General features: G+C 56.9%; 2 protein-coding genes across 25 annotated transcripts in view; both read right to left on the bottom strand.

Moving 5' to 3' along the window:
- Positions 1-2,669, bottom strand: part of KIF21B (kinesin family member 21B) — a 44,272-nt gene extending 41,603 nt beyond the window's left edge. The window contains exon 1 of one of the 2 annotated variants that reach the window (XM_080367431.1): positions 2,329-2,669. In XM_080367431.1, coding sequence (XP_080223557.1) covers positions 2,329-2,366 — 38 coding nt within the window. In that variant the 5' untranslated portion in view covers positions 2,367-2,669. The remainder of the gene's footprint in view (positions 1-2,328) is intronic. The other variant, XM_080367430.1, reaches the window with a different exon arrangement.
- A 2,177-nt stretch (positions 2,670-4,846) lies between these two features.
- CACNA1S (calcium voltage-gated channel subunit alpha1 S) overlaps positions 4,847-27,533 on the bottom strand; it is a 70,135-nt gene continuing 47,448 nt past the window's right edge. For 16 of the 23 annotated variants that reach the window (XM_080367425.1, XM_080367429.1, XM_080367428.1 and 13 more), the window contains 22 exons: positions 27,323-27,430; positions 26,457-26,509; positions 26,040-26,186; positions 25,557-25,758; positions 23,979-24,137; positions 23,522-23,632; positions 22,929-23,012; positions 19,500-19,556; positions 15,084-15,212; positions 14,375-14,440; positions 13,768-13,859; positions 13,127-13,286; positions 12,503-12,630; positions 11,989-12,085; positions 10,522-10,624; positions 9,937-10,038; positions 9,690-9,814; positions 8,490-8,618; positions 7,554-7,753; positions 6,858-6,922; positions 6,268-6,377; positions 4,847-5,340 (listed from right to left, as the gene is read on the bottom strand). In XM_080367425.1, coding sequence (XP_080223551.1) covers positions 5,080-5,340; positions 6,268-6,377; positions 6,858-6,922; positions 7,554-7,753; positions 8,490-8,618; positions 9,690-9,814; positions 9,937-10,038; positions 10,522-10,624; positions 11,989-12,085; positions 12,503-12,630; positions 13,127-13,286; positions 13,768-13,859; positions 14,375-14,440; positions 15,084-15,212; positions 19,500-19,556; positions 22,929-23,012; positions 23,522-23,632; positions 23,979-24,137; positions 25,557-25,758; positions 26,040-26,186; positions 26,457-26,509; positions 27,323-27,430 — 2,688 coding nt within the window. In that variant the 3' untranslated portion in view covers positions 4,847-5,079. Of the gene's footprint in view, positions 5,341-5,581; positions 5,699-6,267; positions 6,378-6,857; positions 7,039-7,553; positions 7,754-8,489; positions 8,619-9,689; positions 9,815-9,936; positions 10,039-10,521; positions 10,625-11,988; positions 12,086-12,502; positions 12,631-13,126; positions 13,287-13,767; positions 13,860-14,374; positions 14,441-15,083; positions 15,213-19,499; positions 19,557-22,928; positions 23,013-23,521; positions 23,633-23,978; positions 24,138-25,556; positions 25,759-26,039; positions 26,187-26,456; positions 26,510-27,322; positions 27,431-27,533 lie in introns of those variants that run through there. The other 7 variants (XM_080367422.1, XM_080367414.1, XM_080367423.1 and 4 more) reach the window with 7 other exon arrangements.

Genomic DNA, 27,533 nt, shown 5'->3' with positions numbered 1-27,533 from the left:
TCAGCCCAGGGCAGGGCAGGAGGTGACCATCACCAGCCCCCTGGGGCTGCTTTGGCAGAAAAGTCAGGTGGTCTGCAGGATGAGCAGCTCAGCCCTTGCACACCCAGCCCAGCCTCAGGCGCCACCTTCCAGCATGGTGCTGCGACCTGCCTGCTTTGTCTTCACAGCCCCCTCGTGCCCAGCCCTCCTCCTTCGTCCTGACCGTTCACATTGCCCCACCTGCACGGCAGCAACTGGCTACACCGAGCCGGACTCCGGCTCACTCCCTCAAGGAGGGGGTGGGAGAGAGTTGGACCTCCCCCTCCCTACCCTGGATCCTCACCGCGAACACCCTAGCCCCACTGCAATGCTGCATATTGAAGTCACTTCACAGTAGCGATCACCTCGACCCCATTGCTGGCAGGGGCCAAAGGGAGGTGGGAAGAGACCAGCAGAAACGACTCAGGTGCCACTCCCAGCAGCACCCATTCCATCTCCCAGGCAAAAGGGAATTCAGCCTTGAGCTGGGCCTTTGTTAAAAGGCTTTGTCCTAAGAGAAATGCGGGATGGAGGATGGGAAGAGTCCGGCCAGCAGGAAATCACATCCAACCACCGAAATCACTCGGTCCCAGGGTCTGTGTCCTGGCATGGGCACCCCTGCCTTGGGCACAACCCAGCCCAGCCCTGCCCCGGCACCTCAGCAGCACCGACACAAGGGGGATGCTGTCACCTCCCCTGCAGCTCCCTCATCCTTTAAAATCACAGCTACTTGAGCAGAGCAAGGCAGAAAATCAACACTGCCTGCTTCCAAGACAGGAAGACTGGACCGGCAGGCAGTGCTGGGAGGTGTCCTGGTGCGCACACCCGCATGCATGCAGACATACACACACACCAGCGCACACAGCCCCACACCCATCCTCTCTCCCTCCATCACTGCAGCTGCACCCGGCATCTTTTGTGCTCTGGCTCTGCCCAGGCAAGCAGGGACCAGGCAAGGCAGTGCCCTCTGCAATCCTCTTCCGAGGACTAACACAGCCCCCCTGCAGACTGCCATCAGCACCCCAACCTGCCTCGTGCCCTTAGGGGTGCGGACAGGGGGCTGCAGCGTGCCCTGCCCACCGCAGGCGGGCACCTTGCAGACCCACGGTGGGAGACAAGGCAGGCACAGCCAGACGGGGAGGTCGGTGTGACCGCGTGGGCTGGGCCTGCCGAGCCGTGTTCCCACGGGGACCCGATCCTCCCCTCGCGGCACCCTGGCAGCGCACGGGAGCCCGGGGCCGGGGCCGGGTCCCACCGCCCGGAGCACGCGGCTGACCCGGTCCCTTCCCGGGGGAGCCGCCGGCCCGGTCCCTTCCGCGCGCGCGCTGGCTGCCACGCGGGACGACAGCTCCGGTCGTGACAGCCGACAGGGTCCGTCCCTGCACCTCCCGCTGGCTCCGGCGGGGCTCGTATCCCCACCTCCTCCGGGGCCCCCGTCCTCCTCTCGGGGCAGACAGGAGCAAACCGACGCGGGTCTGCGGGACCTCAGCGGCTGTGCACAGAATACACCCAGCCTGGCACGGCGCTAACAAAGAGCTCCCCGGTTTCACCCACCCCCGTGGGGCTCAGCAGACGATGGGTGGTCTGCCCGCCGGCTGCCGCGCAGCCCAGCGCCCCCCGAGCTCCCGCAGCACCCCGCCACCCCCTCCCGCCCCGAGGCCCCGCATGAATTAGATACCGCCGGCAGCTCCTTTATTGAGGTGCACGCTCTGGAAGGCGCATTGTTCCCAGCCCGGAGTCAGCACAAAGGACACTGAGATGCCGCATCGTTCCCTACCACCTAGCTGGGGGGAGGGGGGTGCAGGGGCAGGCAGGGATCCCCCCCGCACCCCACCCCCCCCGGCATCTTGCCCGATACCGCTGGGGCGCCAAATCCACCCCCGACGCAGCCAGTAGCTGCCGAGCTGCCAAAGGCTGGGCGACGGCGAGGTCTCCAGGTGAAGGGGCCGGGGGTTCCAAGGCTCGCCCCCCCGCCCCCAGCCGCAGGGGACGGGAGGGGCGGTGGGCACCTCAGGGTTGCACAGCGGGGGAGCCGGTGGGGTGAGGGAGAAGGCAGCCCCGAAACGATGCAGGGTGGGGGTGGGGAGGATAGCAGCGGCAGCGGGGCTGGGGAGGAGGGGAGCAAAAACGCGACTCGGGAGGAACTCCCTGCCCCGGGGACGGGCAGCGCCGAGCGGGACATCCGCAACCCCTCCCCGCCCCCCGCGCCGTGCACACGCAGCTGCAGCCCCCAACCTGCCGGTGGGCATCGGGCCCCCAGGTGCACCGAGCTCCCTACGCCCGCCCCCCCCCCCCGGCGGGAGCACTCACCTCACGGCCACCTTAACACAACTGTCCGGGGCCGCCATGCCCCCGCCGCCCGGGCGCCGCGGCCGCCGCTGCCCGAGAGCATCCACGGGCGGGGCGGGGCGGGGCGGGGGCGGCCCCAGGTGCCGGGCGGGGCGGGGCGGCCACGCCCACCCAGCCGCAGTGCCGGCGCGCGGACACGCGTGGCCAGGGCGCGGGCGTGCAGAGGCACAGAGACACGCACGGCTCCAGTTCCCCGGTCACCCTGACACGCTCCACACGAATGCACGCCCCGCCCCCCAGACACACGCACACACTCACTGACATGCACACGCACGCACCCGTCGCCACACACACTCCTGCACACACACACTCCTGCACACACACACACGCGCTCTCTCTCTTGCCATGTTGCACGGCGCTCTGCGCCCTGGGGAAGCTGGCTTGGCATCTGCTGGGATGGGTAAGTTCCAGGGCACGTCGTGCTCACACAGCATCGAGGGGATGAGCAGGATACGGCCTTTTCTCCTGCAAGGGTATGAGCGTTTCTCTTCCTTTGTGCCTGGGGGCCACGTTTGCAAGGATACCTGGGTCGGGTGTGGACTTCTCACCCTGAGCTGCCGTTTTCTCTGAGGCCGGGCCCATCCCCACCAAAGCTCCAGGCAGAGATGGGCAGCAATAGTGCTTGGTGTTCCTGGCCCTATCTTTCTACTCCTGCCCTTCTGCCAGACATGTCACAAACCAGACCTCTCCCCCAGTTCTGCTAGAAACCAACTCGAGAAAGACTCCTCACATGCTAGTTTGGGGCAAGTCATACCCTGTGCAGCCCCAGACCCCAGCAGAGCGTGCAAAGGCACTGCCCCATCACTGCAGTATGTCCCCACCCCAGTGTCACCCTTTGTGTTTGGAGTCCCCAGTGAGCACCCACCTGCCTTGGAAAGTGGCACACACAGTCCTGCACCTCGCTAAAGGGACCAGGAAACCATCACCATTCACCTTGTAACTAAAGAAGCACATCCTTGACATCCCCCTGGCAGAGCAGATGCCAGAGCCTCATTGGCAACCATCCCGTGCCCCTTCCTCAGGAGCGGGTGGGTGTATCTGTGAGTGTGGGTGTAAAGGGGTGTATGTCCTGCCCCAGGGCAGTGAAGCAAGAACAAGGGATGCATCAGCTGTTCCTACGACATCCCTGCTGATTGCCTTCATCCCCTTGGGGGAAAGCTGTCTGCGCTGCCATGTCCCCACACTCAGGCTGCAGCTGGAGCTCAGCAACAGCCATTTCCCTTTTATTAAGTTAACAAATAAATGCCCTGCTGGAGAGCAGGCAAGCTCTATTGATTCAGCATCTCCCCCAGGACCCATCAGTTTGCTGCATTTTAATATATATTAGGCAAGGAAGAACCCTGCATTACCCAGTTTGGCTGGGCTGGGGGCCCTCTGGAGCAAGATCCCAGTGAAAGAGATGGCCTGGAGAGATGGGGCTGCCTCAGTGCTTGGCACCCAGACCCCACCTGGGGCACTGAGATCTGTAAAGCTATACCGCTGAGCAGACCCATTCCCCTAGACCAGGGGTCCTCAAAGTACGGCCTGCAGGCCCTGTACGGCCCCCCAGGGTCCTCAATCTGGCCCCTGGTATTTACAGACCCCCCCCGCCGCCCCCCCCTGCCGGGGGTTGGGGGGGGGAAACCAAGCAGATGCAGATGACTACCTGCCACTTAATCCGCGCTTTAATTAAAAAGTTTAATTAAAAAGTTTGAGGACCCCTGCCCTAGAGGAATAACCTCAGCTGCTACTTGATACCAGGCAGCAGTGGACAGCGCAGAGGCAGTACTGGGCAGTACGGCCATGGGCATGCAGCAAGTGCTGTGCTCCCCGTGCTCTCCTGGCTGTGGCATCTCCAGCCTGTCCCTTGCAGAGCAGTGGGGATGTCTGTGGGCTGGATGAGACCCTCCTGTGGGCCAGACTGACCAGTTAGTACCCAAGCCTGACAACAGTGTTTGGAGATACCTGAAGTGACAGAAATTGCATCGCAGTGGCCAGCTCTCCTCTTGGTTAGATCCAGGGCTGTCATACTGATGTGGACACGCTCTCTCACACCTCTGTCACATCCCCAGTTTCTCACACAGTTGGGAGATTGAGCCAAGAAGTCCCCAGGCCTCACTGTGGCACAAAGCCTGTGCCTGCCTGCTGCCCCAGCCCAAAGCAGATCTGCCATTTGTCTTCCAACAGGACATGCTTGGCTGCAAGCAGGAGGAATAGACTCCAGCAGAGACATAAGGATGCCGTCCAGCTGCGGGGATACCAGGAGACTCGCAGTGTGGCACCCTCAAATGGTTAGCTGAGGCATGAGCACTTGGGAGCAGGGACAGATCTCCCTCAGCATGGGGACTGGAGGCTGCCTGTGAATCACCACCAGCTCTGATTAAATGTGTTCTCGCATTTGCAGCCCTCTCCCCAGGCTGGGCTAGGCAGCAAGCAGCTGTGGGCACAGGCTGTGAAGGCAGGGTGGCAGAGGAAGAAGGGGACAGGGGGATCCACGGAGTCACACAGCAGGAACACTTTAATGACCTGTCCAGCTCTTGCAAGACCCTGCGGGCACAGCATTATCCTGTCCTGCACCAGCATCCTGGAGACCCAGCCCAAAAATCCTCCTGCAGCTGGACAGAGCCCATCAGGACCCCAGGTAGAGAAGGGGATCAGTGCGGCATTGCTCCAGTAACCCCCCCTGCAAGCTCCTGAAGGGACCGTGCCCACTGGGCTGCACTGGCAGGTCACTCACAGGCGGGTGGAGGTGGTGGTCTTTTGGGAGGGGGCTGTGCTGAGCTCTGGGGAGATGCCTAGTGATGCAGCCGAGGTGTCCTGGGGGGCAGAGTCAGTTTTTGTACCCTGCGGTGTTTCTCTTCCCTTTAACAGCTCCAAGGCTGCCTTCTCCACTTCATCCATCTCCAGCTGGCTGCTGGCTGCCATCTCGTCCCTGGTCACTGCTACGAAGGATGGGTCACAGGCCAGAGCCACAAGGCCCCCAGAGATCAGAGCCTGCAGCAGAGGATGGGGTCACAGCCTGGTGTGTGTTTAGTCTGTAGAAGTGTCCCAGGCTGCAGGCAGCCCACCCTCACCACCTTTTCCCTGCTGTGCTGGCACACACCTGCTGCTCATGCTCATAGTGAAGCTTTGCCCTCCAGCCTCCCAACCTGGCATGAGCATGGCACCCCAGCCAGCCCCTTTCACTCCCTGGCAGCCCTGCCTCTTCCTCTGCCAGGCTGCGTCTCTGCCTTACCTCCTGAATGAGGAAGGTGATGGGCAGGGTGGAGGATGTGCTTGGGTCACCGCTTTCACCCTGCTGGCACCCTGAGCTGGACTCTGTTCCTGTCACAATGCCACCTTCTCCAGGCAGCTGGGCAAGAGGAGCAAAGTACTGCAGCCTGGACTTCTGCAATTCCCATGGAAGATCCCTCCCATATTCGTGTGGAGGCTGCAGGTACTGTCCCCAGCCTAGACATGCGCTCCCATTCTGCCAGAAACTCTTGGGTTCAGGACACCACCCGCAACGGGACCAGCAGGACCATGTGGGCAAAGAGAGCTGGGAACCAGACCCTTATCTCCTGCCACAGCACTTGCCAGGTGATGAGGCACTGTGGCCAGCCAAGGGCAGCCAGGGGAGTGTGAGAGCAAATCTGATGCACCCCTTTTTTCTGCCCTGGCTCTGGAGGCAGCCAGGGAGCCAGAGAGATGCTGCTTTGAGCTATCCCAGCTTGGATGAGCACCCTGTGCCTGCTGCAGCAGTGGGGTGAGGGCCTGTGTCCTTCCCTGAGCTGATCAGAAAGGAAAGCTCCAGTAAGGCTGGCTTCATGGCCGGCAGCTCTAGAGACTGGCTCCTCCCCAGCACAGCCTTTCCCAGGAGCAGAAGGAGGTTCACCAATGTCCCACACATTGCTGTCTCAGGGCATACATTGCCCCCTTTACCTCCTGGGGGAGAAGGTGCAGCTCTGATGATGGGTGAACTCCAGCGGTGGCCCCTTGTCTCCTGCTCAGTCTCCATTGCAGCCTCTTCATGGGTAAGGGGTGGTTGAGCTCTGGGAGAGGGAAAGGTGGGGACATTAGATGGGCACAAAAGCAAGGACACCACTGCTGCCCAGAGCTGGGAATGGGTGTTCTGGGTTAACTAGACTGGGGGAACCAAAGAATTTAGAAGTTCAGGACCAACTGAAGTCCCAGTGTCTGCCCACTGCCCTGTGCTGGCTTCCCACTCACACTGGGAAGGAGAAGTTCCTGTTTGTGGAGATGAACATGGTCTTTTGGCCCTGCTGCCCAGGGGTGGCCATTCCTCCCTCAGCCCGAGGCACTGGATCCATCACCCCAGAGGGCTGGAAGGTGGAAGGATGGTCTCCTATAAGTCTCCAGACAGGTCCCACTGTGCTTGGGGCTCTCAAATAACCTTCAAGTTGTTGGGGTCTGCGTCTCCTCCTCCTGCCCAACAACATCAGCCCTTTCCCCCTGCCCCAGCCTTTGGGCTGGTCCAGATCCCTCAGCAGAGGAATGATGCTGAGACTCACCCCGTGCTGGATGCCTGGGTGCTGCTGAAACCGTCTTCCTCAGCACCTCGTTCTCATATTCCATCCTGCCAAGGGCAGGCAGGTGGGTCAGCCTGAGCAGGGACCCCTGCACCCAGGGGTGCAGCCCTCCCCACCTTCTCCACCCTGGGGAATGCAGCTGGGGGCAGACCAGTAGGGGCACCTGGGACGGATGAACAGGGTGGAGACACCAAGAAGTAGTATTAAGTACATCCTCTTATAACGGTAACTGTTGTCCCCTGTACCTGTGCCCAGGAAGGTGCTGGTGGCCTCTACCTGGCCTTGGCACTGAGAGATTGGCAGGGAAGGGGGAAGGGTTGTTCATCCCTGGAGCCCTGCTGTCCACCTCGATCCTCACGGCACCGAGGTGGAGTGATGGGAAGGACAAGAAGGGCACGCAGGGAATCACACACACTGACTCACATCCCAGGGGCTGAATTTCTGCACAAAGCTCCTGTGACCACGGAGCCACTTCCACAGCCATCGTTCAATGCCTCCCCCAGTCTGCAGGGACCTCGCTGCTGCAACTCAGCCACTTCTCCAGACCTTACCCATCCAGGAAGACCCTGGGCAAGACTGATGTGCAGCCAGCTGCCAGCACAGCCCCTCTGGGAGCTACCAGGCATGGCCCAGCTCTGCCCCTCCTCACCCGCCCACATGAGGCTCGCCAGCCCTTACCCCTCCAGCCAGTTGTTGCTGTTGGCATTGTTGCTGTTGGTATTGCCTTCCTGGGGGAAGTCATCAAGGAAGACGGGGGAATCGAGGTCCTCGCTGCCCACCTCCAAGAACTGCAGGGGCCTCTGGCTGGCCACTTGGGGCTGCAGAGGGCTGCTGGGCTCCAGGAAGCTGTCGACCTGGCCAAACAAGCCACCTGTTCTCTGCAACCAACAGGGAGGGCATCAGGGGAGACCTGGAGCACTGGGCTGTTCTGGGGCCATTCCCATGGGAGGAGACGTGTGGGGGTGCCCATGGGAACAGCAGTCTTCTGGTCTGTCTACTTGGGCCTCACAGACCACATGGTTTCAAAAGCCTGACTGCCTTGGTAGGGAAGAACAGAGGCACTGAGGGGTGATGGTCACATAGCAGCACTGGGATTGGAGCCAGCCCCGTGCATGGCAAATCCTGCCACCTCTGTGGGACAGCCTGAGCTAGTGAAACCTCTGAACACAGCAGGAGTTGCAACCCTGCAACACCACACCTGCCCAGGCTGTCTCAAAGACTCCCAGGGAGTGGGAAGTGAATCTGTTTCTGCTCTGGTAATAACACCTGAGCTGCCCTGCCTTAGCCTGACGGAAGGTGTGAATGGGTCCCTCCAAACCTGTGGGTAAACATTCAGCACACCCCTGCCAGGCATATGAGCAGGGTCCTTTTACAGAGGGGAAACTGAGGCGGAGAACAGGTTGCCCAGGATGACACAACCAGGATGTCCTAACGCTCAGGGAGAGGAAAGAAGTGCTGACCCATCCTTGTAGTCCACACTGCCTTCCACGGTCAGGCTCACCTCTGTGGACTGTCCTCCAGCTGCTGGTAGCCACACTGACCCACCACCAACACATTAAAATGGGGACTTGGGGTGATCACCACCACCTGGGGTGCCCTGAGGGCTGCACTCACCCTGTATATCCCTTCCTCCATGGCAGCCTCCACCATTGCTCTTTCCAGCTCCTCCTCAGCAGTGAGGTCCCCAGAAATGGCCCGATGGATTTCAGGAGCAGCTTCTTCTTCAATGCTCCTCAGCCCAGCCTGGTGGGGACAAGAAGGCATGGCTGGATGTGGCCTGGCCCCACCACACCTCTCACTTTGGGCTTTGGACAAGGAAACACAATGAATCACGTTCACTAGGTAAGCCACGCTGCCCTGCCAGGTCTCCTACCAGGGACAGGCCATGGGTCGCCCTGCAACTGGCTGGTTCTGTGCTTGGTGAAATAGCTTCTGGGCTAATGCTGTCCCGCAAAGGGCTACGCTAAGGGCAGCCTAACAAAGGGCTGAGCTGGTGATGCACAGAGTAGCTGTGCCTTTGTCCCTGATCTGGAGATAGCTGATCTGGGGCCTGGCTCTGTTGCTTGCCTTGCACCTTTTGTTCCTGGTGTTATATCTCTACAAGTTATTTCTTCTCTATAAGGTCAGGAGAAGCTGGGGACATCCCAGCTGCTCTGGCCAGGTACCTAAATCCTCTCCTGTCCTACCCTGAAAGCATCCTTCAGGGCTGTTGTGCAGGCTTCTCTAACTGCAGTGGTCCTGCTCAAGATGAGCCACATCAACCCCTCTCCGCATGATGTTGCACTAGGCAAAGTGCAACAAAGTGCACAAAGAAAGATGACACAGAGAGCACCAGGCACACAGAACTACCTGCAACACTGCTAAGGTGAGGAAAAGGAGAAGGCCCTGGGAATGGAGAAGAGTAGGTGGATAAGGGCCTGGATGAGCAGCATTTGGCCCAGACATTGGTTTGTGGAGGGGGTTTCCAGATCTTAGAAACTGCTTGGTGAGGCCCCAGACCCTGCTGAGCCCTCTCTGTGGCCAAAGTCAGTAGGGCAGGGAGCTGAAAATCTCCTTTGCTTCTGGAGTTACCTGCACCCTGGACACTAAGGTCACCCTCAGCAGCGGAGTGCTCGTGGCCAGTTCAGCACTTAGGGCCACCTCATTTCCAGAGACCAAGGCACAGAGGTCCCCATGTGTCACTGCAGCTCTGTCTCTCACCCTGGACTTTCCTGAGCTGGGGGAAGCCTCTTGCCTGATCTGCAGAGCTCCCCACCACACCCTGCCTGCCCCCAGGAAGGGTCACCCCTCCAACACCACCCACATACTACCAACCTGGATCTCCACAGGGTTCTTCTTGGGCCGGTACCCGTAATACTCCTCCTGGCGCTTCATGAACTTCCTGAAATGCTCTTGGATGAGGAAAGTAGCATAGAATTTGCCCACTGTCACTTCATCATCTGGAGGGGAGGAAACCAACCTGATGATACTGCCTATCACAAGGCCCTGGAGCTGTCAGAGCAGTTGAGACCCTGACCAGATGTCCCTCTGCCCCTCTGGGAAGTACCATCATGTGGCATACCTCCAATAGGTGGGATGACCTGGTCCAAAAGCTTCATACTTGTTCTCTTCCAGATTTTTTTGATAATGGCTCTGAGCTCCTCATTGGACTGCTCAAAGTTACCTGCAAGAAAAGTGAGCAGGACAGAGTGGTTCATTCCCAGGGGAATGTGAACATGAGTGAAGAAAAAGCATGTGAAAATCTGGTGCAGGGAGAGATCAGACTACACTCAACAGTGCAGGAAGGGAGGCTGGTGGCTGTACATTGTGGCAGAGATGGTAACTGGGTCAGAACCACTCCTGAGCTGTTCAGGGCTAAGTTATTCAGCTGGGGTGGCATTGGTTCACTCCAGGGCTGCAACACATGTGCCTGCAGCTAATAATGTCCTCCAGGCTTGGTTTCAGCAGCCCCATGCACATGGCCATGGTCTCTGGTCCAATGAGGTAATTAATAGCACGAAGCTAAGGGTTGCACCAGAGGGTCTAGCCTCATAGGCAAGTGCCCTGAGGTCCCTGGACAGAGTAGAACAGTGTGTAACCAGCACCCTGCAGCACAAGAAGAGGGTCACCCCATCAGGCCATAGAGGCAGACAGGAGCATAACTTACCTTCTGTCTTGATCTTGAGGGCTGTCCTCACCAGTGCAAAGAGAGTTGCATTGAAAGTGACAGTGCCATCGCTGTTCAGGGGCATGTTCATGCACACCAGACGCTGCAAGCAAACCAACACCTGTGACTCCAGGCACCAGAGCAGTCTGGCAGCTCCCCACAAACACACAGCCTGTCCTGGCCAGAGAGAGGCTCTGCTCAGGGCACTGAGCTGCTGGTCAAAGAGCCCTCCCGGCTCTATCCAGGCCCACGGGGCTCTGCACCAGTGCTTGGCGGCACACAGGCCACGGGCAGCAACATCGCTGATCCTAACCAGCCAGCTAAACCGGATGAAGCTACAGGGAGAACCAGGTCAGATCTGTGGAAATAACACAATCTATGGGGCATTGGTGCCATGGGAGAAAATCATAGAATCATTTAGGTTGGAAAAGACCTTTAAGATCATCAAGTCCAAACATTAACTTAGCACTGCTAAGCCCACCACTAAACCATGTCCCTGAGCACCACATCTACATGTCTTTTAAATACCTCCAGGGATGGTGACTCAATCACCTCCTTGGCCAGCCTGTTCCAGTGCCTGACCACCCTTTCAGTGAAGAATTATTTCCTAATATCCAATCAAAACCTCCCCTGGATGAACTTGAGGCCGTTTCCTCTTGGTCTATCACTTGTTGGGAAAAGAGATGTATACCCATGTCACTACAACCTCCTTTCAAGTAGTTGTGGAGAGCAATAAAGTCTCCCCTCAGCCTCCTTTTCTCCAGGCTTAACAACCAGCCAGCAAGAGACACAGTATTGCTGTCAGGGAGATGGGAGTAATTCTGCATTGTGCTCCACTCTCCAAAAAGTGCCCCAGGCTGCTGTGAGGGATCTGGGGATCAAAACTCCTAATGAGTTTGCTTAAGACCCACAAGGGTTTACACCAGTGCCTAAGCCCCTGCCCGTGTGGTTTACACGTGAGTCCCACACAGGCCCTGGACTTGCGCACAACGAGCTAAGCCAGGTAAAGTGTACTGATGCACACAGAGATGGTGTTTCCAGCTCCCTCAGTGCTATCAGCCCTTGGAAACAAAATTCTACAGCCCAGTTGGTATGGCCAGGTACTCAGGCCCAGAATTTCTCTCCTGCAGCAGATGCAGATGTGGGGCACACCAGTGTGGCTCGGGAGTCCCTCTGCACTGAGTGGTCCAGGTTGGGCGGAGACCCCCCCCCAGTGTGGGGCTGAGCACAGGCAGTTCCTTATCTCCAGGAGCCTGAAACACATCAGCTCCGTGCAGGTTAACAGCATCTCTCCTTGCCTCCAGAATACTCTCTTCCATTAAACACAAGAGGTCAGAGCATGCGTATAAACCACTATGCTGGGAAGCTGGCTGGATTGTCACCCTCAGCCTCCCTAGGGAGGAAGCAGACACAGCTTGGGGAAGGTGACCCTGTGCCCACACACCCTGTCACCCCCTTGGCTCTTACCTTACAAGCTACACGGTGTGGGCAGAACTTTCCAAAGCCCAGGGGAGGCTGGATACGTCTCAGCAAAGTCACTACATCCAAGTGTTTGATTCTGCCCCTGCAGAGACGACAAACTGCATCAGCAGGTGGACAGTGGTTCAGGCAGGGGCTGGGTGGGTTCATGCTTGTGGCCTGCCCTGTGCTCCCGTGGTGGGCAAATCCCTACACTTCCCTGTGCTCCTCTTGGGGAAAGCAGCTGTTCCTCATGGCACCAGACAGCAGACAAAGGTGTGCAGTGGCATGGGAAGAGCTGGCAGCATCACCTGGGCTGGATGAAGAGGGGACTGGAAGTCTTGTGTCCCCAAACCTCCTGATGGCTTGTATCAGCCCTGGAATATGCTGGCAAGTCCACATCTACCTCTGAGACACTGGGAACTAACTCTTAGTGCCACAGCTCTAATGTGTGTCTAAGGGCAGCCAGCCCCAGGCTTCCCACAGACCATCCCCTCTGTGCCATGCATCCCCTGTCACTCACTTGGCCTCAGGGTCATACTCAGCCCAGATCCGTTTGAACTCATCCAGGTGATGGGGCCCAAGGATGGACCAGTCACGAGTGAGGTAGTCAAAGTTATCCATGATGACAGCCACAAAGAGGTTAATGATCTGAGGGCAGAGGAGTTGATGTGAAGGACACGAGTTAGGGCAGGCACACAGCAGGTGCCTTGGCCTTCACAGCTGGCAGCACAGAGCAGGGCAGTGGGAAAATGCAGGCAGATGTGCTCAGGAGGAGAAGCCTGAGTTCCCCTGGAGCCAGGGGATGCTGTGGGTCACCCCATGCAAGAATGGGCCTCCCACCCAAGGAGATCATGTTAAAGGCTGCAGCAGGCACAGGACCTTTCCTCTCCACCCTTGCGAGAGCCAACACAGACACATCTGGATGGCAGCACATGGAAGCTGTCTGTGGGAAGGAACTAATGGGGGATCCTGGGAATGCGGTGCCAAGTTTGCATCATGGCTGGGTTGATGGGCTGGGGGGTGATGCCCCTAGGAAGAGGGTGCTGTGGGCTCAGCCCCATGAGATGCAAATCTAACTCAACACCAGGGACTACCCAGGGCCAGGACAGGGGTGCCAAAGGGAGCCCCGTGGAAGCCAGCATACCAGGAAGGCACAGAGCATGTAGAAGCTGATGAAATAGAAGTAGGCAAAACCCGTGCCGCAGGTGTACTCCTCGCCCTCAGCAAAGTCTGACTCAGGGTCACACAGCTTGCCGTAGCTGCAGTCCAGTAGGATCTCCTGCCAGGCCTCACCAGTTGCACACCTGGGGAGAGGGGATGCCTGCTCGTCCTTCAGCATGATGAGCTGGGCACGCAGGGAGGGCTGTGGCCAGCCCAGCACACACGGGGATGGGGAGCCACTGGGAAAGGAGCAGCCAGGCTCTTGGGCTTGGGCTGCTGTGGGGAGTCTCCTATTCAAAGCTCCAAAGTGAAGCATTTGGAACTGAGGAAAGGCTTGGACTGAGCTGTTGCTTCCCCTTGAGTTTCCTCAAGATTCACAAATTAAAATCCAGTCTTGGAAAGAAACATCGAGAATAGAAACCCCAAAGTGCCTCTCTCTCCTCCAACTCAGCTGCACCAAGCAAACCTGAAATGTTTCCACTGCTTCAAGAGATTTTTCTGTAGGGCAAAAAAGAAATCAACCAGAGAAATGCTGGTCTCCCTCACTCCAGGCTGGTGGGCTCCCATGCTGACTCTGAGCCCAGCTCGCTTCTGAAGATGTTAGCTCACAAAGACAAGACTGACCTGAAGAGCAGCAGCACAGCTTGTGGAAAGGTTTGGAAGTTGTTGTTTCGGTTGATCTGGGTCCCATCCACCATGGCAATCTTCCCAAACATCTGTAAATCACCTTTTCAGCATCACAGCACCTTTCTCAGGCACCAACTACCTTCCAGAGCACCCCTGTCCCTGAGCTCCTCTTCCTCTTGTTTACTTGGTTTTGGGTGTCCCCAGAAGAGACTGAAACTGGGTTGTGGGTGCTCGGGGGCTCACAAGCTCCTTGGACATTCCTGCCTATGCTGAAAATGCCCCTGTCTATGCTGCATTTCATCCAGGCCAAGGAGACAAGGTCTTCTGAACCAGGCACAAGCACTGGTGACTGTGTCTAGGTTGTGTCTTTGACTCTGAAAGTGCTATTTGCTGTATGCCTCAGTTGCGCTAGCTGCAGCCTGAGGATGGAAGGAGGCTGCTGGGGCTGTAAACATCCTTGCAGACCAGGGTAAAATGGTCCCATCATGTGCAAAGTCCAGCGAGTGCCTGGCAGACAGCCTAGTCCCTTTCCATCCCATCTCCCCAGATGCTGTTAGGCTCAGGGCATCTGCTCAAGACCAAATCCCACCCCTGTGCCTCTCACCTGCATCCCGATCACAGCATAGATGAAGAAAAGCATCACAATCAACAGGGCCACGTAGGGCAGAGCCTGTGACAAAAGGACCATGGCTTATGTGAGACAACAGCCCAGCATCAAGGCAACCCAGAGACAGGAGCTTGAGTCTGGAGCTACTGTGTGAGGCCAGCATCCTGGCCGCCATGTGGGAGTGGATAGCTTGCTTTCTGCCTGCTCCTCTAACCACCCTCCCACCAGCCCCACTGTCCAGTTGTAATGCATGGGCAGGTTATGCCAGCCCCCAGGGGAGCATCAGGTCTCTGCAGCTGGGACAAAGGCTGAGCGTAACACAGGAACGCCCAGGGCTGAGGGAACTGCCCAGGCTCAGGGGCTATGTGCTGAGATGCTGCAGAATGCTCTTGAGCTACCCACTTGGTGCAGAGCCCAGCCTCACTGGGACTGGGGCTGGTGGACCTGGGCAGGCCCTGCCTGTTTGCTCAGCCCAGCACTGACACACGGTGGTGTCAGCCAGGGAGCCCTCCCACATCTTCACGCCCACACAGGAATGTTCTCCTGTACAGCACAAGCCCCTGGTCCAGTTTAAGGCCAGCAGCCTACCAGCACTGGAGCTTTCTTCTGCCTGGTGAGGACGGACTGCTCAGGCAGCTGGCCTGAGGATCAGAGCTTGCTGCCAGTCCAGGGCACGTGCTTGTCTGGGAGGGGAACACTCACATACCTGGAAAGACTTGATGAAGGTCCACAGGAGGGTCCTGACACCTTCCCCCCGGCTCAGCAGCTTCACCAGCCGCATCACCCGGAACAGTCGGAAGAAAGTGATGGAGACACGAGAATTGTCATCAGAGTCCTGCAGGCAGAGCACAACACTTGGTGGGTGTCAGGTGCTGATGCCTCCAGGCAGACAAGAGAGCGTCCAGATCCTGGGGGGTGGAAGGGTAATGACATTCCCTCCCCCAGGCACCAGTCCTGGGCCCTGCAGCCCTTGCCTGCATGGGGGACCAGACTGAAAAGAGGATGTGCTGGCACCTTTCCTCCAGCCCTCCCAACATGTTCATCTCCCCAGCTCCATTGTCTCACATCTCTGTCCCCAGGCTGCTGGGATGCCTGATTATGAGTATGAGAGTAATCCTGTTAGCCAGAGGGATGGGACGCTGCAGGGAGAAAGGCATGCTGTAAGGCAGGCTGGGAGAGCTGTGCTGTTCACCACACGCATGCCAGACAGGGCCACCCAAGGACAGGCTCAAGTCCCTGAAGGCTTTCGCCCAGCATGCACCATACGGGATTCTCCCACCTTAGGGCCTGCTTGTAAGGTGAGCTGTAGGCCAGGCACAAGAAGGGTTAATGACGGCTGTTTAAGTACATAAAGGCTGGTTTGGGAATGTCCCAGCATGGCTTTCATGGACCAAAGGAGGGACTGAAGGCGGGGTGGGCCTGGGGCGGCACTGCTCAGTGTCACCCCTACCTGCAGCGATGCCTACTTTCTTGGGGTGGCTGTGGGCCCCCCCTTGGAGGGGTGAACAGCTGTGTGCCAGGGCTGGGGACTCCTTGATTCAAGGCAGAATTGTCAGGAAGGAGGGGGTTCAGCAGGCACAGCTCCTGGACTCAAAGGGCCAGGTTTTGTCTGGGAACACCCAGGACACTGGCAGTTGGAGATGCTGAGGGCTTGGTCAGCTGCTCCCCTGGTTGCTCCAGCATGGCACAGACTCAGCCCCAGGCTCTACCACAAGGATCCATACAAAAAAAATAGAAACACAGAATCTTTAGGTTACCTTTAAGATCACCAAGTCCTAACATTAACCTAGCACTGCCAAGCCCACCGCTAAACCATGTCCCTAAGCAATGCATCTGTACGTGTTTTAAAGACCTCCAAGGATGGTGACCCCACTGCTTTCCTGGGCAGCCTGTTCCAGTGCCTGACCACCCTTTCGGTGAAGATGTTTTTCCTCATGTCCAACCTAAACCTCCCCTGGAGCAACTTGAGGCCGTTTCCTCTCGTCCTATCACTTGTTCCTTGGGAGAAGAGATGGATACCCACCTCGCTACAGCCTCCCGTCCGGCAGCTGTAGGGAGCCATGAGGGCCCCCCCGAGCCGCCTCCTCTGCAGGCTGAACCCCCCCAGTTCCCCCAGCCGCTCCTCAGAGCACTTGTGCCCCAGCCCCTGCCCCAGCCCCGCTGCCCGGCTCTGGACACGCTCCAGCCCCTCACTGTCCCTCCTGAGTGAGGGGCCGAAACTGAACCCGGGGTTGGGGGTGCGGCTGCGCCGGTGCCGAGTGCAGGGGGACGGTCACTGCCCTGGTCCTGCTGGCCACACTGTTGTGCCACAAGCCAGGATGCTGTTGGGCTCCTTGGCCACCTGGGCACACTGGGGGCTCACGTTCAGTTTGCCGTCAGCCAGCCCCCCAGCCCCCTTCCCTCCGGGCAGTTCCCAGCCCCCTGCCCCCAGCCCGCAGCGCTGCGTGGGGCTGGTGTGACCCAGGTGGCGGACCCGGCACTGAGCCCTGTTGAACCTCCTACAACTGGCCTTGGCCCATCGGCCCGGCCTGCCCAGATCCCCCTGCAGAGCCTCCTGCCCTCCCCCACATCAACGCTCCCCCCAGCTTGGGGCTGTCTGCAAGCTTGCTGAGGGAGCGCTCGATCCCCTCATCCAGAGCATCGATATTAAACAGGAGTGGCCGCAGCACTGAGCCCTGGGGACACCCAGTGTGACCGGTGCCAGCGGGATGTAACTACATTCCCCACCACTCTCTGGCTTGGCCATCCAGCCAGCTTTTAACCCAGCACAGAGCACACCCGTCCTGGCCATGAGCAGACAGTTTCTCCAGGAGATGCTGTGGGAGATGGTGTCAAAGGATTTGCTAAGGTCCACAAGGACAACATCCACAGTCTTTCCCTCAGCCACTCAACAGGTCACCTTGTCATAGAAGGAGATCAGGTTCAAGCTGGACCTGCCTTTCATAAACTTGTGCTGGCTGGGCCTGATCCTCTGGTTGCCCTGCCCATGCCATGTGATGGTGCTCAGGACAACCTGCTCCATAACCCTCCCTGGCACCAAGGTCAGGCTGAGAGGCCTGTAGTTCCCCAGATCCTCCTTCCTGCCCTTCTTGTGGATGAATGTCACATTGGCTAACTCCCAGTCTTCTGGGAGGTCCCCAGTTAGTCAGGGCTGCTGACAGATGATGGAGAGCAGCTTGGTGAGCTCCTCTGCTGGCTCCCTCAATACCCTTGCGTGGATCCCACCCGGTGCCATAGACTTGTGTGTGTCGAAATAGAGCAGCAGGTCACTAACTACTTCCTCCTGGACTGTGGGGACTTCATTCCACTCCTCATCCCTGTCTTCCAGCTCAGGGGCTGGGTACCCAGATGGAACCTGGTCTTGCTGTTAAAGATTGAGGCAAAGAAAGCATTAAGCACCTCAGCCTTTTCCTCACCCTTTGTGGCAATGTTCTGTGCTGCATCCAATAAAAGATGAAGATTCTCCTTAGCCCTCTTTTGGTTTCTAATGTATTTGTAAAAACTTTTTTTTGTTCTATTTTATGGCAGTGAGCAGCCCGAGTTCTAGCTGGGCTTCCACCTCTCTAATCTTCGCTCTGCAGAAATTTGTGACATACTTTTAGTCCTCCAGAGTTGCCTGCCCCTTCTGTGGGTGGTAAACTCTCCATTTCCCCTCCTAGTTCCAGCCAAAGCTCTCTGCTCAGCCAGGCCAGTCTTCTCCCCTGCTGGCTTGGTTTTTGGCAATGGGGACAGCCGGCTCCTGTGCCTTTAAGACTTCTTGAAGAATGTCCAGCCTTCCTGGACCCCTTTGCCCTTCAGGACTGTGTCCCAGGGGACTCTGCCAACCAGGCTCTTAAACAGGCCAAAGTTGTCCCCCAGAAGTCCAAGGTAGCAGTTCTGATGAACACCCTCCTTATTTTTCCAAGAATTGGAAATTGTATCATCTCATGATCATTGTGCCTAAGACATCCTTTGACCAACACATCACCCACCCGTCCTTCCCTGCTTGTAAGCAGAAGGTCCAGGAGGCATCTTGCCTGGTCGGCTCACTGACCAACTGTGTCAGGAAGTTCTTCCACACACTCCAGGCACTGTTGATCCCAACTGCCATGACTGCTTGGAATATCTTTCCCACTGCCACCCTGGCCTCTCAGAGCTTTACTGCTGCCACTGGATCCCCCTCACTCCCATCATCCAGCTCACTTGCTTCCAGCTATTTCAGGGCAACAGACCCCATCTGTAAACACCCCTCCCAGCAGCTCCATTTTGCCCAGTCTGGCATTTCTGAGTTCCCAGGGCTGCAATGCACAACACCATCTCCTCTCCCCATGTCTCTTTCTTTTTCCTTTCACTCTCCTAGTGCCTAGCACCTGCCCAGAGAGCATGGTGGTCAGGAACATCTCATCAGCTCCAGTGCATCATGTCCCCACCATCAGGACCTGGGCAGTGCCTAGCAAAGGCCAGCCTGTCCTCTGCAGCTCCCAACACCAGGGCCCTGGGAGCCCTGGGAAGAGGCTCTAGCTCATGGGACCCTGCAGCCAGCCCCTGCCTGTTTTCAGAGTTCCTACGGGAGCTCCTATGGGCCAACCCAGGGCATCTCACCCCACTGCACCCCCATGGTGGTCTCAGCCACCAGCACAGGGCTTGACCCACTCAGTCTCCCAGCACATCAGGCCAGGAGCCATGGTACACAGCCAGCTCCCTGAGGGAAGGCATGGTGCAAGAGTTACCGCTCTAACCATTTCTCCAGCTAACAGTTCCAGAGGCTGTAATCGTGCAGGCCAATCCCTTCAGAGGAACCATGCCAAGTGGCCTGCCCTCAACAGCCAAGAACACCTTTGTTAGATGCCCCATTCAGGTCAGGTATCGCAGTGCTGGAGGGCAGGACTGGGCCAGCAAATGGACTCAGGAGGGCTGGGGAACAGCCTGGTACATCTCAGGGTGGGAAGGGGTGCCTGTGTGTGAGGTGTCTTGCCCCGAGTCCCTCTCAGGAAGGGGAGCTGCACCACAGAGAGAGCAGCTGGGTCTGGTGTAGTTTAATGACATGCAGGACACATGCGAACACTGGCCACAGGCACACTGGTACGGCCACGGCAGCAAAGGGGAGAGGGGCGCACCGCAAGCACATGCAGCTGATATTTACGATGCTATCACAGCCTCCGCTGAGGCAGTACAATCCGCCACTGGATGCAAGAACAGTCTGTCAAGAGAACAAGAAAGTCAGCAGGAGAAGTGAGGCAGGAATAAGAGGGACGGAGGGAGGGATGAGTGGTGGCAGAAGAAGACAACTTGGACACAGAAAGAAGAGTAAGATGGAAATTGAGGACAAGAGGAGGAGTACAGGGGAAGGACAGGCAGAGACCCACTGTCACGGGCTCACTGACAAGGCAAGACGACTTTTGAGGGGCAGAGGCAGCAGATGGATGGCCAGGGAGATGCACTGATCATGAAGGACTTACCCACGTAAGGAGTAAGGTGTGTATGGGCCAGGAAATCTGGGCTAAACCTCAGAACTGTGTAATTTTTCTGGTTCCCATGGTCACAACCCAGGTCAGGCCAGAGGTGGGATCTGGAGGCAAGCTGACCAGCTCAAGCCAACCCATGGCTCCTCCACAGCAAGCTGGGCTGCTTTCAGGGGGTAGGAGACAAACCCTTCCCTGCCTGGTACTGTTCACCCACCAACCAAGAGGCAGGAACTGCTGGTCTGCACACACATCGGCACACACAGGGCACGTGTTCACACGCAGGGGTGTGCTCACACACACACACACACGCACAAACCCCTGAGGCTCCTCGAAGCTAGCTGGAGACACACTCCTCTCTGCAGAGACCCTAGGATACTTTGGGGCAGGGGGTATCCCAGTGCAGACACCAACACCTGACCCTCAGTGGGGTGGCCCAGCCCCAGTGCCCCTAGCACAGACCAGGTTTGTTCCTGGGTGCCCAGCCAGCGATTGCAGGAGGCTTTGGGTAGGCTGGGAGGGTTGGCCCTTGTGAAGGGACCAAGTTTCCAGGCCAGGCATTGGCAGGAGTGACATAGAAGCATGGACACTGCCAGCCCCCTACACTTCAGAGCCTGGGGTAGCATTGCCAGAGCAGCCCCCATCCCTACTTTCCCTTTGCCCCAGATCCCTCAATACCGTCTGGGATCTGGGGGAACTCAATGAATGGACAACCATGAAGATTGGCTGTGGTGGCTAGCAGAGAGCTCCTGACAGCACAACTCTCCCCACCACCTCACCCTGACAGCCACACACAGAGACATGAGGGAGGAGAAAAAAAGAGGCAGAATGGAAAGAGAGAGGAGAGGACAGACTTTGCAAACCAGAGTGCCTGGCTGCTACCAGGAATGGCACAGCTGCTGCGAGGTGTCACTCACCACCCCTGTACCACAGTGCAAGCTTGTTTTGTGAAGGCCATCCTCCTGAAAACACTGTAGCCCCCCAAGGTCTGCCTGCACCTGCAAGGTGATCTGTGATGGGTTGCAGTGGTTGCAAACAGCTCCTGGGGGCCACAGGTAACAGATCCACCTTGTACTGACCTCTCAGCAGGGAGGACAGTTACCAGAAGGGGGGGGGGGTGAGTTTGCCCTCCCACCTCCTAATCCTCCTGCACATCACCAGATGGCTGAGAAAAGCTTGGTGATGCTAGTAGAGATGTGGGCTGGATGGAGAAGAAAGCACATGGAGGTGGCAGCTGGGAGGGGCCCTGCTCTCAGGAGGAGACATAAATGGTCACCGGGGCATGAGACCTGCCAGAGCAGGACTGTCTGTGATGGAGGTCCCTGAAGAGCCTGGGGGACTTGGTGGGGAAACCAGCACTCCTACCGCTGCAGCGCCCAGACTTGGGGGAGAGGGCCAGGGAAGCTCAGGACATATAGGGCCGTTTGTGAAATCCTTCCTGGCCCTCTGCACAGCCCTGCCACAGCCAAAAGCATTGCAGCACACAGGGCACAGCACCTGGGTCAGACCCTGCCAGCCTGGCCAGGGCACCAGACCCCTCCGGGTGCCTATGACCTGTGTCCCTGGGCACCCCCACAGACCCATGGCAAGCACAGCAGTACTTCGGCATCTGTGCCAGCTGACCCAGTCTCTCACTCCACAGGGACTGAAAATCTCTGCCCAGTCCAGGGGCTTGAGCACCATTTGGACTTCATTTCTGAGTGATAACAGGATGGGGAAGGAGGTAGTGCATAGTGTATTAGGAAATTACATCCTACAGGCAATGGGAACCCAGTTCACAGGTGCAGAGAGCTGGGGGGCCAAGGATGGGGTCCTGGAGGATCTGGTGACAGATCAAAGCTGCTGGTACTGGCATGGAATCTGGGAGCTCATCAAGGCTGAGAAGCCCAGAGGCTAGAGGACGGCAGTATCAACATGCAAGTCTGCGCAGGGAGGTGCACGTTGCTGTCACAGGGGAGAAAGGTGGATGGTTTTGTTCATCCCAGCTCGGTAAGGCCTGGACCACCCTCCATACCTGGCAGATAACTGTCACCAAGGGCCCCTAAACGCCCTCTTCTCCCTGGCACAGAGAACAGCAGAAGGGTACCCTGGTGCAGGGGTAGCAGCGCAGTATCTCTGCCAGACACAGCCCTGCAGTGCACTGGAGCTGGCAAGCCCTTCTCCCAAGAGGAGACAGCATGCGAAGTCACTACGGAGAGTTAATCTATAATCTACTCGATCCTACAGCTGCTTCTAGGGTTATCACCAGATCTGCTAAATGCAGCATGACCTCCTTGTGCAGAGGGACATTTTCAGTGCTAGGGATGAGGTGCGGGTGTCCCAGTGCTATGAAAGGGAGTGGCATGCTGGCTTCCTAGCACTGCTCTGAAAATGCTCCCCAGCAGAGCACTTACCATATAGCCACTGCCTGCAGCCACCCATCCAAGCAGTTTATATGGTGTAGAGCTTCTGAAATATGTGTAGAGTATACACATGCACACATACACAGTCAGTATGTGTATGTGTATGTATCACTGTATAAAGAGACACATGCAAAGCAAATGCCTTGAAATTTGATATGTCTGATCCTCCCCTGGCATGGGACAGAAGTGTCCTGTGGGTACAGGGAGCTGTGGGAACCCTTCTTCTTCATACCTGCACTGATCTGAGGCTGGATGTGTGGGTGACTGCCTGTCCAGACACACACATGGAAGATAGACAGGGTGAGGGGGGAAGGGGCTGGCATGCATCCTGCTACTCATGGTCCAGTCCTCAGTAAGTAAACTGTGTTCCATAGGACCCCAGTGCCTACAGGTTCAGGGGAGGGGAGGGGGCCACTGAGACATGCTGACTGGCTGGAGATGGTCCGTTATGTTTAAACAGTGCTTGAAGTTCCACAGGGCCACAGCTGTGATCTCCACAGACCCATGTCACAGGCTGATCCTGGCTTGTGCCTCCTCAGAACCAAGCATAGCAGGGAGAGAGGAGAGGACACCAACACTCTGCAGAGCTAGACACCACACCAGCATGCCTGTCTCACCCCAGGGCAAGTGCTGTGGCACAGCCTGAGGTGGGTGTCAGCAGTGGTGCTCTGCAGGGACACCCTCGTGCCCAAGCAGCCTGATACTTACATCAATCTCACTGAGGATGACGTCAATGATGCTGCCAATCACTATGAGGAAGTCAAAGACGTTCCAGGGGTCCCCAAAGTAGCCCTGCCAGGGAAGACCCAGAGAAGAGGAGTGAACATCCAAAGGTTAAGTCAAAGAGGAGACAGATGATGGTGCCCAGAGGAAGGAGTGGCAGAAGAATCACCAGTGACCTCTGCCAACTTGGGGAGAGTCAGAAGAAGGGGTGGTGGTCAGACCTTGCACCCTCTGGTCAATTGTTTGGTCCTGTCTTGCGATGGTGTGAAATGAGAAGGGTGGATTGAAGTAGCTAGAGCTATGATCTCACCAGTGACAGATGACCTTGAAGATGGGAACAATAGCCAACTGGATTGGGTTGGATTTGGCTAGCAATGGTAGCTCTGACAAACAGTAGTCCTTCTAGAAACTCACAGGTCCTGTGCATGCGAGACCCCAGGGGTCTTAAAAGGAGAATTTCTCTGGATTTGCAGGCCTGGGGGTGCTTGTACTCCAGAGATGCTAAATGTAGGGTTAATGGACACCCCTGGCCCGGACTGAGGTCCTCTCCTGCTCTCCAGACCATGCCCTCCTCTCACCTTGGCTTTAAAGGCCATGAGCTTGAGGATCATCTCCAGGGTGAAAAGGATGGTGAAGGCCACATTGAGGATGTCTGAGATGTGGTTCATTTCTGCAGACTGGTTGTAATGCTGACGAGAAGGCAGAAGGAACCATGTTAGCCCATGGCAGATCCAGCCTTCGTTGTGAACTCAGAGGCGTGTGCTGGATGCAGATCCCTGTCCCTCAGACCTATGGCTCAGCAATGATCGAAAAAAAGGAAATTTCTTCCTTGCAGCCCCTTCTCTGGGCTCCATACATCTAACCAGTCCCACTTTGCCCCTATCCCCAGGGGTGGTAAGCACACATCACAAGCTTTGCTGTTTAGGAAAGACCTTCTCCTCCCCAGAAGCTCCCTTGGAGGTGGCAGGGCTCAGCTAACCCGCCTGCTGCTGTGGAAACTCCTCCACCACCCGTGGTGGGCACTGTGCCCCTTACCTGCATGCCCAGGCAGATGGTGTTCAGCAGGATCAGGAAGAACATGAGGTACTCAAAGTAGGAGGAGGTGACCACATACCAGATCTGGTACTGATAGGGGTTCTTGGGGATGTAGCACCGCAGTGGACGAGCCTTCAGCGCATACTGCACACACTGGCGCTGGGGAGGGGAGGGCAGGTGTAATCCCACAGTGGGGCACAGGGCAGTGCCAGGGGCACAGACACAGAGTCAGCCCCACCGGCAACACTGCATATCCCCACAGACACAAGCTGGATTTCCTCCTTTTCTCTTGGCTCACCAACATGGGCCAGGGACAGCAATGGTTCAAGTATCTGCTGTGCTTTCTGGAAATACACCCCCAGGGCACGTACACAGGATCAAGTTTCCAAAGCCACTGCTTGCCTCCAAAGATTGCCATCCTGCCCTTGTACCGACCACTCCAGTCCAGAGCCTGCCTGGTTATCAGGGCACTTTCCCAGGGTCTCTCAGGACTGGCCAAGAGCAGCCTGAAGACATCACATGAACCAGGGGTGAAGGGGGCACTGAGTTTTCTCTCTGCACCTGAGAGGTACTAAGCAGGCCCTTCCCTCCCCAGGAGGCCAGAGCATTTTCTGCTGAGTTCATGTGCAGCTCAGATGACCCCTGCTACCCTTAGCCCAAGGTGACCATGCTGCACCTGCAGGCTTGCTCAGCAAATGAGCATGCCAGCACCTCCTCTGGGCCAGCAGGCAACTCTCTAGCTGTCCTTCCCAGAACATGCCACATCCTCTGCTGATGCCAGTCTCGCTTCTGGTGCTTTCACCTTTGATGTTCCCAGCACTACAGAAGGGCTGACAGTGGAAAGTGGCTCTGGAGATGGTCTAGTGACTGTTCCCTGCCTAAAGAAGGGCCAGCTAGAGCATGTGGCCCAGGACTGTGTCCAGCTGGGTTTTGAATACCTCCAAAGATGGAGACTTCGCAACCTCTCTGGGCATCCTGTTTCAGTGCTTGACCACCCTCACCATAAAAAAAGGGTTTTTTAATGTTTAAATGGAATTTCTTGTTTTCTTCAGTTTGTGCCCATTGCCTTTTGCCCTGTTAAATGAGCACAACCGAAAAGAGCCTGCTTCCATCTTCTTTACACCCTCCCATTCGGTATTTATACACATAGGTAAGATCCCTTTGAGCTTTCTCTTCTCATCACCGGACTCAGCTCTCAGCCTCTCCTCACATGACAGATGCTTCAGGCCCTCAGTCATATCAGTGGCTCTTTGCTGGACTCGCCCTGGTACATCCATGTCACTTTTCTACTGGGAAGCCCAGAACTGGGCACAACACTGATCCAGCTCAGTGTGAGCACCTGCTTGCAGCAGAAGGCCCACTCCCTGGTTCTGGTCCACTTTGCCCTTCCCTTGGAAGGCCTGCACTGTGGCCAGGCTTGGGTCCACCTCACCCTGCCCCAGCAGCAAACAGATCTGGGGCACGTTCAACTTTTCTGCGCCACCAGTGCCACCACTAAGGGTTGATCCAAATTAGCCAGTCCCAGCAGTGCCAGATCCAGGGCTGGTCCACCTTGCCCTGTCCCAGCAGTCCCATTACCTGGTTCTTGTCCAGCTCACAATTCTTGTACTCGCTCTCCCCCTGCTCCTGGAAAGTGACAATGACAAAGCCCACAAAGATATTCATCATGAAGAAGGCAATGAGGATGATGTAGATGATGAAGAACATTGCAATCTCCACCCGATAGTTGTAGATAGGGCCTGTATCCTCAGCGTTAGTGTCAATAGCCATATACAGCAGCCTACAGGAGGGAAAGCAAGGCAACAGAGATCCTAATTAGGTGGGACAGACCACATCTCCTCTTGAAGGTTACAGAGAGCTCAGGGGACATCCCAAATCCAACAGTGGTGGGACAGGGCTGCCGGGATGACCTTGTCAGCTGCACAGCCACTGCCAGGATGGCTAGCCCTGCTCCTCAGCCTGGGCAGCTCTTCTTTCTTTACCACGGTAAAGGCCTATGGCAGTGACCTGCTCCCAGCACAGACCCATCCCTTGGCAGGCCCCGCATGCAGCCAGACTCACTGTGGCCAGCCCTCGAAGGTGGAGACAGTGAAAAGTGACATCATGGCTGAGAAGACATTGTCGAAGTGGAAGTTGCTGGGCAACCAGACACGCTGCTGTAGCTCAATCTGCTTGGGGTCCCCGTCCACGTAGTTGATGAAATAACCCCTGCAGCAGAAGGGATGTGGTGCTCACCAGGCAGGGTCCCTTTCAGCCCACCTGCTGCAGTGTTGGCCCAGGGTTCTTTCATCCCTGGGAGGGGAGGATAACCCTGTACTTGTTTCTGATTTACCCCAGCGGAAGAGAGAACAGCACGAGACCTCAGGTCCAATTTTTGATGCAACATCCCCATGGAGGAACACAAGTGACCCCTGCCACACACACCACTCCCATCTCTGGCCACTGCCCTGCTGGGGCTGAGCTGCAGAGAGCTCTTACCTGCAGTCCTTCTCTGTCATCTTGGATGGATCTGTGCATCTATAAAACTTGCCCTGCATTTAACAGAGATCAGAAGAGGCTATGATTTTGCTGTGACTTCAGAAACTCTGGGGAGTTTTGACTTCTTCACAGCCCACAGTCAGTCCCCACCCTGCCTCTGTGCTGACTCTGGCCCCTGCCTCACACCACTGCTGGCTTCCCCACTCTGCATTCCAACACAACCCAGTTCACAGAGTGTTTCAGGAGCCACAGGAGACCCTAGGGTCAATCCCATGCTGAGACAAGTAAATGTTGCCTAGTGTTTAGCTCATCCTATCTGGGAGCCAACTATTTGGAGAAGAGGAAAGAAAGCAACAACCTTAGAATTAACTAAAAGTTAAGGTATGCTGACAGGTCTTTTCTGTCTGCAAGGTGTCCTGAAAGCTCTCCTCACGCTGGCTGGGAATTTAAGCTCAATTATTAGAACAAAACAGAGCTCAGCCAGGGCCAGCTCTCCCTTGGAGCAGCCAAGGTCCAGAGAGCAAGAGTAGTGCTGTGAAAAAGGAAACTTTGCATTCAAAGCACGGAGGAAGTCAGAAGCACTTGCTGCCTTAGAAAGGGGAAACTGAAGCACGAAGTGGGGCAAGGCAGCTGGTCCCTTTACATGTGTTGTCTGGACCTGGCAGTATCCTGGGTGTTTCCTGCCTTCCTCTCACCGCAAGGTCTTTTGCCAGCAGGTCTGGTGCGGGCAGGTGTCCTTGCAGAGAGTACGGCCTGTGCTGACTTCAACACTGAGAGGCACCATCCCCAAGGGCTATGACCAGGAGAGCCTGTCCAGGATGTGCCTGAGCAGAACATCTTTCCTGCCCATCTGAGACACATCTCACCTTGAAGAGCTGGACTCCAATGCAGGCAAACATGAACTGCAGCAATGTTGTGACGACCACAATGTTACCGATAGTCTTGATGGCCACGAACACACACTGGACCACGTGCTGCAGAGGTTGAGGACAGTGTACAGGTAAGCATGCCTAGGGCAAGCCCCTGCTGCATGTCCCACACCCTTTCACTGCAGGGATGGGCCCCAGGAAGAGTGGG

This window comes from Falco punctatus (genome assembly GCF_963210335.1).
Source record: "Falco punctatus genome assembly, chromosome: 17".
NCBI lineage: Eukaryota > Metazoa > Chordata > Aves > Falconiformes > Falconidae > Falco > Falco punctatus.
Note: the sequence above shows the minus strand (reverse complement) of the source record. Positions and strands in the feature narration are given on the sequence as shown.